The sequence below is a fragment of the Mrakia frigida genome (assembly GCF_051309035.1).
Source record: "Mrakia frigida strain ATCC 22029 unplaced genomic scaffold BDY24scaffold_24, whole genome shotgun sequence".
Lineage (NCBI taxonomy): Eukaryota > Fungi > Basidiomycota > Tremellomycetes > Cystofilobasidiales > Mrakiaceae > Mrakia > Mrakia frigida.
In genome coordinates, this window is record NW_027481257.1 from 197012 (window position 1) to 213455 (window position 16444).

Here is a 16444-nt window from a genome sequence, read left to right on the forward strand (position 1 = left end):
CGGGAGCTTTCCTTGACGTCGAGATCGTTTTGGAGGGATTCCGATAGACTTCGGAGGGACTCGAAGAGAGAGGGTGTGGGTGGGTAGAAAGGGGAGGAGTGAGCGTCGATGGTGGAGGAGGAGGAGGATCGTCGTTGGTGTTGGGTTCGAGGCGGAGGAGGAGAGGGAAGGGAAGACCAAGTTGAGTAGGATGGGAGGAGGAAGGAAGGGATGGACGATCCGAGGGAGATGATGGTTTTGCTCGAAGCTCGTGAGGTTGGAAGCATGAGGAAGAAGAAGGATGGGCTGAGGAAGAGGAGGAGGAGGAGGAAGAGGGAAGGTGGAGAGTCAGCATCTCAGACCTCGATCTCACTCTCCTTCGATTCGATGCATTCTAGACGTCGGCCAGAAGGTACTTACAGTCCGAGGAGAAGTCGATTCGGAAGAGAGAAAGCCTATACGATGAGCGAGAGCTGGCCCAGCGGTGATGAGATGGTGAGCTCGAGTCGGTTCGAGGTCAAGCCGAGATCTAGGTCTGTTTCCCCCCGAGAAAGTGATACGAGGGTCAGCATGGGAGAACGAGAGCACACGCAAGCTCGAAGGTCCTTGCTTACATGCGGTATAGATCTGCGGAGGCAGAGAGAGAAAGGAGAGAGGTCAGCTTCAGTCAAACAGCTCGTCCTCCTCCTCCTTGTCCATCTCCCTTCCCTCCTCCTCCCCAAGCGCCCTAGCATCAAAGCGAGCAGGACTCACGATATCTTCAGATACTCTCGTATACTATCAACCTCCAAACACGTAGATACAACCTCCAGATGAACGAGGGAGGATGGGAAGTCGACGAGAGATGGACCCCGCTTGAAGGAGGAAGGAGGGGAAGGCGGAGGAGGAGGTCTGCGTTCCTCCCATCGCTCGTCAGTGTTCCTTTCTTCGAAGCAAATCTTCCTTGTTACAGCCTTACTCACCTTCGTAAGAGTCTGTTGAGAACCTTGAACGAGAGAAAGAGCTGAAGGAGGGGGGAGAGAAACGAGATGGACGTTGAGAGGGAGAAGAGGGCTCCGCCGCTTTCGTCCGGCTCGACCCCCGCCTTGACCTCAACTCTCCTTCCCTCCCTCCCAACCCTCACAGCATCGTTTTGTTTTTTTGTTTCAAGATGACTACCCTTCCTTCTCGACTAGCCAAGATGTCACGCTCGTCGGTTTCCCCTCAGGATGCAGCAGCGAGAGTGAGGACGCTTTGTGAGTTGAACGGCTCGCTCTCCATCTGACCCTCTCCTCCTCCCTCCTCCTCCTTCATCGTCCTCTCACCTCTGCTCTCGCTCGCTGACTTAACAACGCTTCATCTCATCTCATCGAACAGACCGAGACTTCTACAGAGCTGTACGACGCATCCATTTCTCTTTCCTCTCCTTCCCTCTCCAATCGAAGCTCACCTCTCCTCCCTCCCTCCCCTCTCTCTTCTCCTCCTGCCCCTCTTCCCTCCTTCGCTTCCCACCTGGCAGGCCCCTATGGTGATCGACACGTACCCTCTGGACATGGACGTCTACGACCTCCGAGCTAAAATCCGAGAAGGATTCGAGAGGAACAAGCACGTTACGGATACCAACGTGATTGACATCCTCCTTCACAAGGGGAGGCAGGAGTTTCAGGAGGCGATTAACGTTTGGAAACAGCCCGTGAGTGTGAAGTATACTCGAGGGGATTGAAGTGGGAGCGAGGAGAGAGGCGATGGAGGGGAAGGGCTGGAAAGGAGAGGGAGGAGGAGGAGGAGGAGGAGAGGGCGGAAGAGGGAGAGGGAGATGAGGTCGACGTCCCTCTCTCCTCGAGCGAGGAAGGATTCCTGGAGCATTTTTTCCCTTTCAGAAGCTGGAGGGAATTAATTGATGAACATTTTCGCGTCTCCGATCCTCGCTCAACCTCCATCGTCCTCTTCTCCGTCGAAGCTCAAGCTCACTCCCTCCTCTCCTCCCTTCTTTCCCTCCCCAGGTCCACATCCAAGCCTGGTTCCGAGACTCCGAGGTACGTCCCTTCTTTATATTTTTCCCCTCTCTCCTTCCTTCTCAACTCACTCACTAATCTCCCTCCTCTTTCTCCCTCGTCTGCTCCAGAACGAAGGTCCGTCGTCCCTCTCCCCTCTCTCTCTGCTTCCGTCATCCTTATTCCCCACTCACTAACACTCACTTGCTTTGGAAATCTCACAGCCAAACCCGTAACATTCCTAGACAAGTTCCTAGCTGGGTTCGTTCCCCTTCTCCCTTCCCGTGGAGCGCGTCGAGTTTGAGTTCGAGTCTCGCTGACCGGTTCTCTTCCTCCCTTCCTTCATTTTGGCATGTCTTGGTGGGTGAAACAGAAGGGATGACTCGGGAGTTCAGACGTTCCATTAGGTGACGACGAGGGGGGTGGCAGGCAGATGGGGACGAGGGACGACGCTTACTGTACTTTCATTTTTTACGACTTTCTGCTTCTTTTTCTTCGTACCACGATTCGGATCCTTCTCTTTCTCTCTCTCTTTTTTTTCAAGTGAAAGGAAAGAAGCTCATGCTCATCCCACGTCGATGAGACGAAGAACCGAACTGCAACATCGTCTCGACGTTCTTCTTCACGCGTCGTCCTCGTCCCACAAGATCGGTTGGCAGAAGGGTTTGTGTTTCCCGTGCTGGTTTGGGAACGAAGCAAAGGAATACGATTAGTTACGTGAAGGAGGTTAAGGAGGAGGAAGGATCGCGTACCTTCCAATCGAGGGACTGATGTTCTGCGAACGAGAAACGAGAGAGAGGAAGAAACGACGCGTCGAGTCAGCGAGGAGTCGAGAGAGACGTGGGGTTTGTGCTGTGGAGAGCTGACCCGTGGAGCAGTAGCGGACAGTTTTGCACTGTATTAAAAGAGGAGAGAAAAAAAAATTGGGTCAGTCAAAGTCGGAGGAAGCAGAAAAAAGAAGGACGCGTTCGAACTCACCCTCGCACAGGCCTTCAACTTCTTCGGATCCCTCTCCTCGCAGCTGATCCCCTTGATCTTCGGGTCCAGAAACTGCTCCACCGACGCAAACCCATTCTCACATCTGAACATCCCACAAGCGACATAATCAATCGCAGCAGGAGTGGTCGCTGCGTCCACAATCTCTGGGAAACGAGCGAGCAAGTCTCGATGAACGAGCCCGGCTGAGAAGACGAAGAAGTTGTCCTCGACCTGACCTGCCCAGAAGTAGGTTTTGGGTCTGATGAACTCTTCGGATTCCATGACGGCGTTCAAGCGAACGAGGAGGGGTTGGAGGGTCGGGACGGAGGTGAGAGGGAGAGGGAGAGGTGGAGCGCGTTGGGAGGGAGTGGAGAGAGGGGAGGAGAGGTAGGAGACGACGGCTGTGTGGAGAACGAAAAGGTTGGGCATGACGAGAGTGAAGAGTTGGGTGTCGTTGAGGAGTTTGGCCTGGGGGTTGAGGAGAGAGAAAGAAAGGGAGGGACGAAGGATCAGTTCGACGTTCGACCCTTCGAGCATGAGGACGTTCGCTCACGGCATCAGAAGCTCCCAGAGTCTTCCTGTAGTACACGTTTCGAAGCTTGATCGCCTGGTCAGGACGAGATCGAAGGTAGAAACCGAGAAGGGGAGTGTTTGCGACGCCTCGAAGGATGAGATCGTACGGGGACGCGAAGGGAGAAGGGGATGGTTCGTCGATGACTGCATGGACGATGGAGGGGAGGTACTTGGTGCAGAAGCAGTAGGTGCTGAAGAACAAGAAGAGGAGGAGAAGGTTAGCGACGAGAAAGGCAGCAAACACGAGAAGAAGAGAGGAGCGGAGGAGACGGTCCGAGCTCACTAGGTATTCCCTAAGTTTCCTTCGTTCGCCCACTCAAGGACTGCCCAAACCTGGCCCAGAAGAAGTTGAGGGTCCATCAGCTTCACTACTTGAAGTAGAGACAGCGAGAAAGGAGAAGAGAGAGAGAGGGAAGGGACTTACGAGCTTGCACAACCTCTCTCTTTCCTTCACCTCTCCCATGGTCTTCCAGACGTCCATCCATCCGCCGTCTCGCTCCAGACCTAGAGCCTTAGCCAAAGGAAGCATGTTTCCGATCTGAGGTCGAACGAAGGGAACGCCTGAGAAGCAAGAGGAGAAGGAGAAGAGAGATGAGTTGAAGGGAGGAGAGGGAGGAGACAGAAGCTCACCTTCTCCTGAGAACGACACTGGACCCGTAGCGATGTACTTTGCCGAAGGCCTCGCATCTGAAGGAATCAAGAGGCGAACTCCTTTCTGTGGGTTGTGGTTGAACATCTCGGGGGTAGGAGAGATCGGAGAAGGACGAGCTTTGTCGAAGCAGCGAGCAAAGCCAGGATGATCCGTTGGGACCTCGGTTTCGAAGAACTGGGGAGGAGGAGGGTTCGACATTGAAAAGCGTTGGATGATGGTGATGGGAGAAGGTGGGATGGAAAAAAGAGTCGAAGGAATGGAGACGGAGAGGATGGAGATGTGGGCGTCGAGGGGGAAGAGAGGACGACGAGGAGGAAGCTCGACACCTCCGCAAGAAGCAGTTCCTCGCGACCGTCTGGCCTTGAGAAATTGCAACTTTTAACAACCCATCGATAGCTTCGACCCTCCTGTAGTCCTGTGCGTGCTTCTCGAGTCAACAGAAAACATATCATCGACGCCGCAGCGTGAAAACTCAACTTCGATTCGAGCTGATCACCTCTCCTCCCCGACCCCCTCACCCTTCCGTAGCGCTCGAGTTGAGAGACGTGTACTACAAGAAGGCCTCTAATGCTGTTTCATTGGTAATTACCATCTTGTGATCTTTGCTTATCATCTCGAATCCATCGCGACGAGCTGATCAGCCTGATTCCCTCGATTCCGACGCGTCCAGAAATCCAACATCGACGAGTGCTACACCCACCTCGTTCCCAACCTTCCCATCGTTCATACCTGCATCATCGCCTTCCAATCGGAGTGGATTGGATGGTTTGTGGTCAAGGCGCGTTGAAACCCTGCAAGGAGACGGATCCGAAGAAGATGAAGGCTTGTTCGAGAGCGAGTTTGCATCTCTAGCTCCTTCTCTTCAACCTCTCAGCTGACCGTCGTTCCCTCTTCGCGTTGGTCAGTGCCGAGCCACCTTCTACTGTTGCGTCGGTGAGCTTTCGACGCGACTGGTTCTGCTTTCTTCCCTCTTCTGACGCCGACGTTCCCTTCCTTCACGTTTCTTTCTTCGTTTCCAGAGCACTCTCGCTCGCTTTCCTCTCCATCACTCCAGCTTTGACGAAAAGTGAAGCCCTAATAAAGCAATAAAGAAGCAACAATCTAAAAACCTGAGGGCCCTGAAAATTAAGAGTGAACCAAGCGAAACTGAACGGAACGAACGAAACCAAAGGGAACCCAAACCAAACCAACACTCCTGGTCCCCTCCTTCCGCTACTTCTTCGCCATGAAAGGCGTAGGACTCTCCGTCAACGGTGCGTCCTCCAATCGACCTCTGCACGAACATAAGCAACAAAGCGAGTCAGTTCGAGCTCAACTTCAACGCGTCGTCGCAAGGAAAACGTTCGACTCACCCATTGAACGTCAACATCTCATCCCTCACTCCCAGCAGCCCGAACTTCTTCGATGCTCCCCCAGCATTCAATCCAGCTCCGTACCTCGCTCCTCCCTCTCCCGATCCAGGTCCTCCAGCGAACGGATCGTCGAAGTTGATCAAGTTCGAGGTTCGTCTTCCTGCTCCTGCGCCGAGGGATCCTGCTCCGAGGTACGAAGATGGACCTCCTCCTGCTCCCTGGGACTGGGATTGGGACTGGGACTGCTGCTGGTGCTGGTGCTGCTCCTGCAGGAACCGTCGTTCCTCCTCCTCCTGTTCGAACCTCGAATCGTCCTCGTCCGAGTAGTCGAAGCTCTCGTCCAGTTCCGTCTGAGGAGGATTGGCTTTGTAGCTCGAGGTGGAGTTGTTGTTGGTCGAGAGGAGGGACGCCGCCATAGATCCCGATTGAAGTTGGGAGGAGAGGTTGAGGTTGAGAGGTTGGCCCAAAGCGGGAAGCAGGCTCGACGACGAGGAGGGAGGAGGGTGGTGGTCGAGATGGGAAAGGGAGAGGTCTCCTTCGAGGCCCCCACCGACGTCGTCCGAGTCGTTGGAGGAATTGGAGGAGGAGGAAGAGTCGTTGTCGTCTTCGTGAGTGGGTTGAGGAGCGTGGGAGTAGTGCGAACCTGAGGCGGACGAAGAGGCGGAGTAGACTGGGTTGGGGAGGAGATGAGATTGGGGTTGCTGCTGACGGTAGGAGGAGGTGTTGGAGGAGACGGAGTTGGGTGCTTGTTGGGAGTGAATGGATTGCGAGTAGTAGGGCTGTTGGGAAGCGACGGAACTGACTGATCCTGGAATCGTCGAGAGCTGGTGTGGACCAGTCCCTCCTCCTCCGATGGAGTCCTCTTCTTCGTAATCGTCCTCGTCGTCGTCGTCGATATCGAAATGCCTTCCTCCTCCGGGAGGTCCTCTCGCTCCAGCTCCGGGTCGAGGAGGCGTGGGCATCCCTCCCTGCTGCCCAACTCCAGCTCCTCCTGCTCCCGCAAGAAGTCGCTCCTTCACCCTTTCTCCAATCCCACCTCCTCCTCGTCCCACATCTACAGGAACCATCCTCTCTGGATCCTTCTTCTTCGCACTCGGAGGCATCGTGAAGTTCATCGTTCGAGGAGGACTCATTCCCTTTGGCCACAGGTTGTCCTCGTCCGAATCCGAGTCGGAATCTCGTCCTCCTGCTCCTGCTCCTGCTCGGTACGACGACGACGGCTGAGGTGGCTGAGGACGCGACTGAGAGTACTGGCTCTGGTAAAGAGGTTTGGAAGTGATGGTGAGAGGGGTGGATCGTAGATCGGCGAGTCCGTTCCAAGCCGCTTGTCCTGGAGTCGAGCGGAAAGGGTTCGAGGGAGTGAGGGGTCCTCCTGCTCCTCCTCCGGCGACTCGAGCCTGACGAGGTGTAGCGGCTGAGGGTCGAGGTTGGGCGAAAGAGGAGGAGAGTTGCTGAGGGTGGGAGAGGGTAGCGGTGTTCTGATTGGAGGAGGAAGCTCGACCGTAAGCTGAGGTCGTCGAGTGAGTTGGGACGGGGAAGTTGGGGAGTCCAGAGGAGGAGATGGTGAGGTTCGCGAGAGCATCTGCCGAGTTCCCCAACGGCTGCTGCTGGAGTTGACGTTGGGGCTGAGGCGTAGGAGCTTCCTGGTCGTCCTCGAACGACGCGTCTGGCGAGTCCAAATCCGAATCGTAGTCGACCTCGTCCCTCGGATCCTTCGCTCTCGCTCCTCCAGCACCGTACATCGACCCGCTCCCCATCGACGAGCTAGGACTCCTGTCCTGCTCGATATCCTGCTGCACCAATCTCGAGAACCTGTCGACGGGACTCTCCATGATGAAGTCGCTGTTGGGAGTTCCTTGGTCGTCGACTCCTCCTTGTTGGTAGCGGTTGCTGTTGAGCGGGGTGGAAGAGGTTCCTCCTCTGGGTAGGTCTGCGAAGAAAGATGATTCGGAGGATTGGGAAGGGTGGGACTCGGGGAGAGAAGCGTTGGGATCGTGTAGTTGAGCTGAGGTGGAAAGGGAGGAGGAGGAGGGAGGAGCGGATGGGTCGAGCTGATAGTCGGTTGGAACAGGGACTCGGACGGCTGCTGCTGCTTCGAAGAAGGTTCGCCAGAACTGATGAGAAGAGGAGAGGTATCAGCACGGGTCGTAGGTCGTGTTCCAAGATTGGATGGAGGGAAAGAGGAGCAAAAGAGGAAGAGGTCGAGCTCGCTTCCTCCTCCTTCCTTCCCTCCCTCCCTCCCTCCCGTTCCTCCCTCTCCAGCCCTCTCCTCCCAACCCAAGAACCAAAGCCGAGTCGTACGTACCTTTGCAGCTTCCCTCGTCGGCTCACTGACGGCATTGAACTTCTTCACAGCTGGGATGAGTCTTGTTGTGATGACCTGATGGAAGTTCGAGAACTTCTCGTCGATGTCTTGAAGGAGGAAAACGTTCAACTGATCAATCTGCTCCATCTAAATCATCCGAAGCAGCACAAGCAAGAGCCAGAGTGATCGGGAGAACGTCAGCTTATGCGAGAAGGATCGGATGCGAGGTCGGACGAGCTGCTTCGAGCTCAAGAGGGAAGGAGGGAAGGAGAAGAAGAGAGCTCGAGCTCAACGAACCTGTTGAGAATCAGGGGAATCCGGATTGATTCCATCGATGATCGTGTAAGGCGGATGCAGGCGAGGGTTGTGAGGGTTTGACATCCGAGGAGAAAGAACGTAAAGATTGGGAGGCGAGGGGAGACGAGCTTGTTGATGTTTAGGAGGAGAGAGAGCTCGAAACGAGGGACGCGTCGAGGTTTGTTTTTGAAACTGAGGACGCGAGGGTCAACGAGAAAAAAAAGGGCTTGGTTGTGGTTGAATGCTGTACTTTTTAGCAGCGGTGAGAATTCAAGATTCAGTGAAGAAAAGGAAAACCTTGCGAGGAAAGTCGAGAGGGAAGGAAGCCAGTCGGGTGGTCTCGGCGGAGAGGAGAGATGATCTCGAGAGAATGGCTCTGGAGCTCGATGGGACAAGATTCGAGAATGGTGGACCGCAAGACCGGGAAGATAGGCTTCTCTTCTATCGACACTCGAACGAACGAAGCTCTCAGCAGCAGAGCGAAAGAGGGAATCTCTCACGAAAGAGCTCCCTCGTCGGCCCACCCTCCCGACTCTCCTTCCCCGAGCTCATCACTCCTCCCTTCCTCCCCACCGTCTCCTCGCCAATCCCTCTCCTCCCATCCCCTAGATCAAGCCTCTCGACACCAGTGCAAACCTTCACCTCGTTCCCAGCTCCTACCGCCAAAGCCCACCGAGCGGATCCGAAAGCGTGCGATGAAGAACGACGACTCGCCCTCTCCCGTTCCCTTCCTCCTGCTGTCTCCTCGAGAAAAAGAGAAACTCGTGCATCAAATCCCCTCCTCGAACCCTTCCCGGAACCTCCTTCAAGTGCTGTACGAGAAGGATCGTTCCAACATGTACAATCCCTGCTCCTTCTCCTCTGTTTCCTGCCTTCCTTCCCTTCGCTCCTTCTGCTTCGAACCAAACGATCAAGACGCCCGTCAGTTCCCCCTTCTCTCTCTGTCTCTCTCTTTCTCCACCCAAGTCCCAACCACCCATCTTCTACAGCCCTCGAGAAAAGAAAACTCACGACTTGTCTCCTCTAGTGAGCGTTGTAAGCTGGGTGAGGTTTCCCATCGTTTCCAATGACCTCTCCCTTCGCGTTCCTCCACTTCCTCAACGCGGGAATAGGGATGGGTTCCCTAGCCTCCCTCATCATCTCCACGGGATCGTTTCCGACGGCGACTCCTTCGGCGAGAGCGGCTGGAGGAGCGAGGTCGACCTCGATGTCCTCGAACGCTTGGAGGTCCGAGGCGAGGTTGGAGGTGAGAGGAGCGGGAGTAGAGGGAGCCTGGGGGAGGGTGAAGACCTTGACGGCAGCGACGTGGGCGTCCTTGGGGGTAGGAGGAGCCTTGTAAGCCTTGAGCTCTTTGAGGTAGAGGTCCTGAACGAGGTCTGGAGGAGGGACGGGAGGAAGGGGAGGAGGAGAAGGGATTGGAGGAAGGTGAAGGGAAGGAGGTGCGAGGGAGATGGCCGATAGACAGACGGACAGAAAAGTTGGAGAAACAAGAAAAAGGTCAGTACATAGAGCCAACGTCCAGCTTAATCTAAAGAGCCCAAAACACTCTGTACTAACCCTTCCTGACGGGAGAGAAGGAGATGGACCTTCCAACAGAAGGAGCGACGAATCGGGACTGAACGTCAAGCCAAACGATGGATTCAGAGAGTCAGCTCTTCCTTTTTTGTTCATCTGAGTCTTCTAGCACAAACGTAGAAGGAAAGGGGAGACTCACAGCGACTCGGAAAGTAGACATAGTGAAGGGAAGGAGGTGGTTTGAGGTTCAACTCTCCAACCCAGAGCGTTGACCCTTTTCTCTTCGCGGACTCAAACCCCTCCTCCTCCTCTCCTTCCCCGCTTCCTCCCTCTCCCCTCCCATCTCTAACGTCCATCCTCTCCTTCCGTACCAACCTCAACCTCAACCCCCATCTCCCTTACAGACGACCATGCGACCTTCTCCTTTCTCGCTCATCAAACTCTCCACCAAAATCGCCGGATTGATCGTTCACCCAGCTCCTCTTCCAGCCTTGCACACTCTCTACCATCGAACGCTCTCCTCCCTCACCCTCCTCCCTCCTTCCTACATCTATCGAACAGGAACCGAAGCTTCTACGAAGCATCGTTTGAACGTACTGGAGACGATCATGCTCAAGCACGGGTGGGAGAAGGAGAAGCTCGGCGAGGAGAAGAGGGACGCCATTGGGGAGGAGCAGACGTTGAGAGCTCAGGAGGAGTTTGAACGGGAAATGGGAGTAAGAGAAGTAGAGGAGTTGGTCAAGATGGCCGAGGGAGAGTTGGGTCTGGTGGGGAAGGTACTGGAGTGGAAAGCGTGAGTCGATTCGATTCGTTATCCAGTCTTTGAGGAGGGGAGGAGGAAGAGGCAGGAGAGATGAGGGAGAGTCGGGCCGAGCTTGGATTTGGGAAGAGAAGTTCTGCTAGAATCGAGGGGAGATCTAGCAGATAACCTTCCTTTGCATGTCAGCTCCATGCTTCGATCTTCATATTTGCGAAATCTTGGATCTGCTTCCTCGTTTCTGAGCCGATCTGGATTCCCAGGAGCTGACCTCGACCTCGTCCTTCCTCCCTCTCGCTCGTCTCCAGATGGGAACCTCTTCAAGTTCAACCTCCTCCTGGTCAATGGGCTCAAACCAAGCTTGGAGAGTAGCTCGATCCGTCAACTCGATCAACCCGCTCAACCTCACTCTCGTTTGCCTCCTTCATCGTTCCCTCTTTCACTGGACGAGCGCACTTTTCTCCTCCTTCGTCGATTCGTTTGACTCGGAACTCTCCTTCTCACCTTTTGTAATCCACTCTTTACGATTTGTTGTACTCTTCTTTTGATCGAATAGCGTGGCGCATCTGCTCTGAAGGGGTAGAGGTCGGTGGTTCGTCGACGCGTCTTTCCCTTTCTTTTTTGGTCTCTCTCTTACACTTCATTTTCACTTAACCCTTTACGACTGATCAACGACACTTTGACTTCTTCTGTCCTTCGCTCGGCTCCCCGGGTGGACGAGCTCCTATCGCGTCCTCCAGATCTCGGGAAACGCTCCTCAAGCCCTCCTCCTCTTCTCTTCTCGAGCAAATCTTCTGGGAATTCGCCTCGGCTCTAAAATATCCTATCCCGCGCTTGCAACACAGTTATTGTATATCACTCGGCCCGAAAGAAAAAACAACAGCGAAAATCACGCCGAACCTCTCTGCACGCGTTTCTTTTCTCTCGCGTCAACAACTCCCAAACGTCGACCTCCTCCTCCTCTGCTTCCTTCCTTCTCTCTCTCCCCTTTCTCCAGCGATGGCCCGCCCTGCTCCTGCTCCTGCCTCGGACGACGACTCTGACGACATGGCTGTTACTATGACTCACAAGGTGAGCTCCTATCCATCTTCAACTCGAAGAAGAAGGGAGGAAGGGGAGGAAAACAAAGCTGACCCTTCCTCCCTTCCTTCTTGCCTTCTTGCCTCTCGTCCCGTTCGTTCCCTTAGGGAAAAGAGAACACCGCTCCTCCTCCATCAACAAAGGCATCTTCTTCTACTCAACATCAACGTAAGAAACTCGCTCAACTGGATCGAACAGCGGAGGATTCGTTGCTTCAACCCGAGCAGGACGAAGAGGTCGAAGGTCAGCTCTCTCTCTCCTTCTCTCTCCTTTCTTCCCTCCATCTTCTCCTGCCCCATCCACCGCCAGCGTGCTCACCTCTGGAGATGAAGCTGACTTCGCTCTGCTCTGCCTTTGCACTTTTGGATCCCGCTTCTCCCAGCTCCTCGCAAACCGTCCTCCTCCACCTCCAAACCTCGTCCAACTCCTTCCTCAAACTTCCACTCCAAACCACCTCCTTCCTCATCCTCCAAACCCTCCCACTCCAAGCCAGCTTCGTCCAAGAAGGCTGCTCCCCTACCGCCGCCTGTCCAGGAGGAGGATTCGTTGATGGATGGACAGGACGATGAAGAGGAGGAGGAAGAGGAGGAAGCTCAACCAGTGAAGAAGAGTGCGAAGAAGCCTGTCGGGAATGGAGGTGCGAAGGGGAAGGTCAACGGTGGGAAGAGTGGGGATGCCGGGGAGACGATTGGAACGGACGTGAAGACTCTGTTGGGGAGGATCAAGAAGTTGGAGAGGAGTGTTTACGAGGTGAGCTTCTTCGTTTCGTTGGCTGAGATTTGCCTTCGCTTCTTGTCGTTCTTCGCTCGCTCCCAGCGGCTCGGGAAGCGACTCTATCTCGTTACGGAGGGAACTGATCCTTGAACGGCTTTGCCGTAGGAAGGAAAAGGGAACGGTTTATCGGACGATGCTCAAGAAGGGAGAGGGAAGGAAGGGAAGTGAGCTCGAGCTGACCCTCTCCCCTTCCTTTGTTTTCTTTTCGATCAGGTCACCGCCGAACGAGACGCCTTCGAGAAGGAACGAGACATCTACATCCGTCAGTTCGACGAACTCTCCAAGATTCGAAACACCCAGACGGAGGAGAACTTCAAGTCGTATCGAGAGAAGGCTGAGGCCAGGGCTGACAGTGAGTCGACGTCCCTGTCTCCCGTTCTGTTTCCCCTTATCCGCGTCCCGGCGAAAGGGAACTGACTGATCCCTTCCTCGTTCGCGTGAACAGAGCTTAACGATCTGAACAAGACCCTGAATACGGCGTACGAGAAGGAGAAGAAGGAACGGCTTCGACTCGTCGCTTTGGGACCTCAGGTCGCTGCTCCCGTCGTTGCTGAGCCTGCGAAGGGAACGAAGGATCTGGAGAGGATGGTTAAGGAACAGTCGAAGAAGACGAAGGAGCAGGCTGAGACGAGTGAGTCCCTTCCTTCGACTCTCGTCCCGACGCTCGTTCGACGCGTCTTGTTCAATCTGCTATCCCTTTCCTCGCCCCGTTTCTCCTCACGCGTGTTAATATATACATTCCAATCGTCTTACTGACCCTTCGTTCTCTTCTCGTTATCTCTGCGTCTCTTACAGTCGAACAACTCCAACGAGAACTCAAAGCCGAAGTCACCAACTCTCGTCAACTCCTCAAAGCTGCCTCCTCGACCGCTTCTACTTCCGCTACAGCCGTTGCCGCCGCTGCTTCCACCACCGCCGAGGAGACCACCAAGGACCAGAAGATTGCTGTGTTCTACGAGGATCTCACCAACCTCGCCGTCGTGGGAGTCAAGTTCATCCAGACTGAACACGGAGGAGCTGTTGGGGAACCAGAATTCAACTGTGTTTACACGTACGATGTGGATGGACGAAGTGAGTGCCATCCCACCACCTTCTCTTCTCCCTCGTCGCTTCGTTTCTCTCTTTCTCTCCCTCCGTCTCTTACTCCCTTCGACGCGTCGCTGATCTCACTTCCTCTCCCCTCTTCCCCTCCGCCAGGCCTCAACTTCAAGATCCGTCAATCTTCCATGCTTAACCCCGATCTCCAAGCCGCCAATTCACCTAACCCTTACGATTCCGTCCTCGTCTACACTCCCCTCGGACTCGAATCGGAATCGCCTGAGTTCGTCGAGAGTCTGGCTTTCCTCAAGGAAGGGTTCTCGACCAAATGGGACAAGGCGAACATTCTATGGAAGGAGATTGTGTCGAGGGTCGGGGCTGAGCCGGAAGAGGAGGATGAGGACGAGGAGGAAGGAGAGGCTGAGGAGGGGAAGTGAGTGGGTGAAGACGGACGCGTGCGTTTGATTCGGTTCTGCTTTCCGTCTCTAGTCTAGGATTCGTTCGGGATTTCTAAGGGGGAGAAGCTTCGAGGAAGGAGATCTTGATTGTTCGGTTTTTCGTCTCTCGGTTCGGTTCGTTGTCCGCCCGCGTCGTTTCGTTCGTTTGTTCTCTCTTTCCTTCTGGTGCCCACAACATACCCATCTTACAGAGTAATTTTTTCGGCTCAAAACGGGGAGGGGAGGCGAATCGGTCGTGAAAGATTGAATGTCGAAGACTTCCGTCGAAGCTTTCTCCCTACGCTTTCGACGTTTCCACGAAGCTGTTTAATGCCCAAGTTGAGATGCATAGCGAGAAAGAAGAAGCACGAAAGCTAAAGTAATACAACGTCGAAGCGAGAGAGATCATCCCTCCTCCAACCCAAGCCCAAACTCAAAACCACGACTCCATCTAAGCCTGATCCGCCTCTCCCAGACCCTTCTCGGGATCCGCGTTGAAGAGCCTTCCAGCAGGGATCAAACGAGCTTTGGGGTTGAGAACAAGTCCGAATCCAGGCTCGTCCGACACGTCGATTCGTCCACCTGCGTTCGAGAGAAGAAGAGAAAGAAGGTCAGCTCAAGAAAGAGAGAGACGAGAATGAGAGGAGAGGCGAAACGAACCTGTGGGGATGGGCTCGTTGAGGAAGAGATCTCCGAAGACGGGGTGGATGGACTTTCCATCGGGAGAGTTGGCGATGTACTCGCAGAAGGGAGAGTGAGGCTGGGAGATGATGAAGTGGTAGCTGAGGGAAGAAAGAAGAGGAGAGGAGAGGTCAGTCCAAAGAGCAAGCATCATGAGGTTCGATGAAGAAAGAGACGAACGAGTAAGGTCCGGATCCGTGAGGGACGACGGGGATATCTGAAGAAGCGAAGACGTGGCTCGATCAGCAACGAGAAGAGGAGAGGCGAAGAGTTCGAGACGGGAGACGAACCGTAGGCAGCAGCCATCGCCGAGACCTTCAAGAGCTCAGTGAGACCTCCGAGCCACATGACATCGGGCTGGAGGATATCGATAGATCGATCCTCGATGAGCTTTCGGAAACTGAGAGGCGAGGAAAGAAGGGAGAGAGGTCAGCTTCGACGCGTCTTCTTCTTGAAGAGAGAGAACGTCGAACTCACCCGTATTTGGAGTACTCGTGCTCTCCGGTGGTCCTGGAAATCGAAGAAAAGACAACAAGTTAGCTCGAGCTCGTGCGAGGTTACACGACGAGAAGGAAATGGAGCTCACCACTTGACGGTGGGCATGGCAGCCTTGAGCAATCGGTGTCCGTCGAAGTCGTCGGGGTGAAGACACTCCTCCCACCAGGTGATGTCGATCTTGGCGTCGATGCACTTCTGAGCAATCTCAATGGCGTAAGGAACGTTGAGACTCATGTAGCAATCGACCATGATGGGGAATCTGAGGGAGGAGAAGACGAAAAGGTCAGCGTCGAGAGAGGCGAGTCGAAGAGAGAGAGAAACGACGAAAAAACTCACCCAGGTCCAACGGAATCTCGGTGAGCCTGCAAGAAGTCGATGTTCTTCTGCATTCCGATGTGACCCTCTGCAGGACAGAAGGGAAGAGGGACCTTGGCTCCCCAGAAACCCATTCGCTTGACCTGTTCGACGCGAAGAGGAGGAGAGGAGCGAGGACGAGAGAAGTCAGTGAGGCGTTCTCTAGCTCAGCAGCAAGATCGAGCAGAGGTGAGATTAGAGCAGAGTGGTCAACTCACATCAGGGGGAGTAGGTCCAGTGCAGTAGAAAGGGATCTCCTTCTTCGTTCGACCTCCAATCATCTTGTAAACGGGCTCTCCTCGAATCTTCCCCAGGAGATCCCAAATGGCGAGATCGATGACCGAGATGGTAGCGAGGGTGATTCCCTTTCGTCCGTAGAACATCCTGAAAATCCAGCGAAACGTAGCAGAAAGGAAGGTCAGCTCTCTGACACGCTCTCTCCCCTCTTGTGGGCTGAAACCGGGCCGGGAAGCAGATGTTCACTCACGAAGCCTTGAACATCTGGTCCCAGATAACGTTGGTGTCTCGAGGATCCTGACCCAAGACGAATCGCTTGAAGTGGTTCTCGATGAGCCAGCATGCTGGAGGTCCTCCGAATCCAGTAGCGTACCCAACCGTTCCATCCGAGGCGGTGACCTTGACGAAGAGAGATCCCAGCACCCCGATTCCCCAAGAGGTTCGAGAGGCTCGATACTGCTCGTAGGAGGACCTGAAAAGGAAGAGGGGTGGAAGTGGAAGGAGAGAGGTCAGCGAAAGTGCAAAAAAAGGGAAAACTCGAGAAGGGGAGTGAGGAACGAGGAGGGAGGGAGAGGGAAAGGATGAAGCTGGGAAGAGAGGACGAACATGGGGTTCGAGATGGAGGTATCGACGATCCAGTGACCTTGAGACTGGTTGTGGTAGTCTCCTCCAGATCCTGAGTAAAGCGAGAGAGCGAAAACAAGCCAAGAAAAATGATCAGCGACGGCCAGAGGAGAAGAAGAGAAGGAGAAGGGAGGAGAAGCGTGCCAACTCACCCTTCGCGGAAGGGACGAAGCTCTCAATCTTCTCGATGGTAGGGAAGACCTTTGATTTGATGGTTCCGTTGACGCTCATGCTGTTGATGGTAGAGAGTGCGAGAAGTAGGTTGGGGAAGGTGGTGGTTGATGGGGAGGAAAGATCAGCCTGCGATTCCTTCTTTTGCCAGGCTCGCAAAGTTCTGGCG

General features: G+C 54.6%; 8 protein-coding genes across 8 annotated transcripts; 4 read left to right on the top strand and 4 right to left on the bottom strand.

Moving 5' to 3' along the window:
- The first annotated feature begins 1104 nt into the window (after nucleotides 1-1104).
- Nucleotides 1105-2484, top strand: BDY24DRAFT_442982 (NADH dehydrogenase [ubiquinone] 1 alpha subcomplex subunit 6). Its single transcript, XM_076644729.1, has 7 exons — nucleotides 1105-1214; nucleotides 1336-1355; nucleotides 1478-1651; nucleotides 1962-1994; nucleotides 2084-2090; nucleotides 2177-2213; nucleotides 2326-2484. Exons 1-7 carry the CDS (start codon nucleotides 1130-1132, stop codon nucleotides 2357-2359), a joined length of 390 nt encoding a protein of 129 aa, XP_076494800.1. The 5' UTR covers nucleotides 1105-1129; the 3' UTR covers nucleotides 2360-2484.
- A 25-nt stretch (nucleotides 2485-2509) lies between these two features.
- On the bottom strand, nucleotides 2510-3431 carry BDY24DRAFT_395581 (zinc finger MYND domain-containing protein). The gene is made up of 4 exons (XM_076641316.1): nucleotides 2931-3431; nucleotides 2820-2847; nucleotides 2705-2727; nucleotides 2510-2631 (listed from the first exon to the last, which is right to left on the bottom strand). The coding sequence occupies exons 1-4, from the start codon at nucleotides 3357-3359 to the stop codon at nucleotides 2575-2577; spliced, it is 537 nt and encodes a 178-aa protein (XP_076494801.1). The 5' UTR covers nucleotides 3360-3431; the 3' UTR covers nucleotides 2510-2574.
- A 1936-nt stretch (nucleotides 3432-5367) lies between these two features.
- On the bottom strand, nucleotides 5368-8193 carry BDY24DRAFT_371274 (DASH complex subunit ASK1; the record flags this gene model as incomplete). The annotated part of the gene is made up of 4 exons (XM_076638150.1): nucleotides 5368-5428; nucleotides 5508-7621; nucleotides 7813-7959; nucleotides 8110-8193. 4 exons carry the CDS (start codon nucleotides 8191-8193, stop codon nucleotides 5368-5370), a joined length of 2406 nt encoding a protein of 801 aa, XP_076494802.1.
- Nucleotides 8194-8270: 77 nt separating this feature from the next.
- Nucleotides 8271-9408, top strand: BDY24DRAFT_128236 (uncharacterized protein). The gene has a single exon (XM_076635978.1). It carries the CDS (start codon nucleotides 8351-8353, stop codon nucleotides 9134-9136), a length of 786 nt encoding a protein of 261 aa, XP_076494803.1. The 5' UTR covers nucleotides 8271-8350; the 3' UTR covers nucleotides 9137-9408.
- ATP14 (F1F0 ATP synthase subunit h) lies at nucleotides 9133-9844 on the bottom strand (the record flags this gene model as incomplete). Its single annotated transcript, XM_076638151.1, has 3 exons — nucleotides 9133-9485; nucleotides 9667-9724; nucleotides 9824-9844. 3 exons carry the CDS (start codon nucleotides 9842-9844, stop codon nucleotides 9133-9135), a joined length of 432 nt encoding a protein of 143 aa, XP_076494804.1.
- A 190-nt stretch (nucleotides 9845-10034) lies between these two features.
- Nucleotides 10035-11068, top strand: BDY24DRAFT_353535 (complex I NDUFA5 subunit family protein; the record flags this gene model as incomplete). Its single annotated transcript, XM_076637758.1, has 3 exons — nucleotides 10035-10246; nucleotides 10310-10417; nucleotides 10690-11068. The coding sequence occupies 3 exons, from the start codon at nucleotides 10035-10037 to the stop codon at nucleotides 10751-10753; spliced, it is 384 nt and encodes a 127-aa protein (XP_076494805.1). The 3' UTR covers nucleotides 10754-11068.
- Nucleotides 11069-11325: 257 nt separating this feature from the next.
- BDY24DRAFT_442987 (uncharacterized protein) lies at nucleotides 11326-13964 on the top strand. The gene is made up of 7 exons (XM_076644730.1): nucleotides 11326-11452; nucleotides 11569-11704; nucleotides 11844-12211; nucleotides 12449-12587; nucleotides 12681-12866; nucleotides 13031-13306; nucleotides 13433-13964. The coding sequence occupies exons 1-7, from the start codon at nucleotides 11381-11383 to the stop codon at nucleotides 13708-13710; spliced, it is 1455 nt and encodes a 484-aa protein (XP_076494806.1). The 5' UTR covers nucleotides 11326-11380; the 3' UTR covers nucleotides 13711-13964.
- A 197-nt stretch (nucleotides 13965-14161) lies between these two features.
- BDY24DRAFT_407486 (L-rhamnonate dehydratase) lies at nucleotides 14162-16335 on the bottom strand (the record flags this gene model as incomplete). Its single annotated transcript, XM_076642760.1, has 11 exons — nucleotides 14162-14292; nucleotides 14371-14492; nucleotides 14572-14608; nucleotides 14682-14791; nucleotides 14869-14901; nucleotides 14978-15148; nucleotides 15226-15347; nucleotides 15462-15627; nucleotides 15731-15952; nucleotides 16087-16156; nucleotides 16257-16335. The coding sequence occupies 11 exons, from the start codon at nucleotides 16333-16335 to the stop codon at nucleotides 14162-14164; spliced, it is 1263 nt and encodes a 420-aa protein (XP_076494807.1).
- Between the last annotated feature and the right edge of the window lie 109 nt (nucleotides 16336-16444).

What these genes read in the sequence shown, in the direction of transcription:
- BDY24DRAFT_128236 (XM_076635978.1), top strand. Translation starts at nt 8,351, where the DNA reads ATGCTGTACTTTTTAGCAGCGGTGAGAATTCAAGATTCAGTGAAGAAA.
- BDY24DRAFT_395581 (XM_076641316.1), bottom strand. Translation starts at nt 3,359, where the DNA reads ATGCCCAACCTTTTCGTTCTCCACACAGCCGTCGTCTCCTACCTCTCC. An exon ending in AGTTGAAGGCCTGTGCGAGG is followed by an intron (nt 2,848 to 2,930) that starts GTGAGTTCGAAC and finishes CTTTTAATACAG; the next exon opens with TGCAAAACTGTCCGCTACTG. An exon ending in TGTCCGCTACTGCTCCACGG is followed by an intron (nt 2,728 to 2,819) that starts GTCAGCTCTCCA and finishes TCTCGTTCGCAG; the next exon opens with AACATCAGTCCCTCGATTGG.
- BDY24DRAFT_442987 (XM_076644730.1), top strand. Translation starts at nt 11,381, where the DNA reads ATGGCCCGCCCTGCTCCTGCTCCTGCCTCGGACGACGACTCTGACGAC. An exon ending in CTGTTACTATGACTCACAAG is followed by an intron (nt 11,453 to 11,568) that starts GTGAGCTCCTAT and finishes TCGTTCCCTTAG; the next exon opens with GGAAAAGAGAACACCGCTCC. An exon ending in GGCTGAGGCCAGGGCTGACA is followed by an intron (nt 12,588 to 12,680) that starts GTGAGTCGACGT and finishes TCGCGTGAACAG; the next exon opens with AGCTTAACGATCTGAACAAG.
- BDY24DRAFT_442982 (XM_076644729.1), top strand. Translation starts at nt 1,130, where the DNA reads ATGACTACCCTTCCTTCTCGACTAGCCAAGATGTCACGCTCGTCGGTT. An exon ending in AGCGAGAGTGAGGACGCTTT is followed by an intron (nt 1,215 to 1,335) that starts GTGAGTTGAACG and finishes CTCATCGAACAG; the next exon opens with ACCGAGACTTCTACAGAGCT. An exon ending in CTAGACAAGTTCCTAGCTGG is followed by an intron (nt 2,214 to 2,325) that starts GTTCGTTCCCCT and finishes TGGGTGAAACAG; the next exon opens with AAGGGATGACTCGGGAGTTC.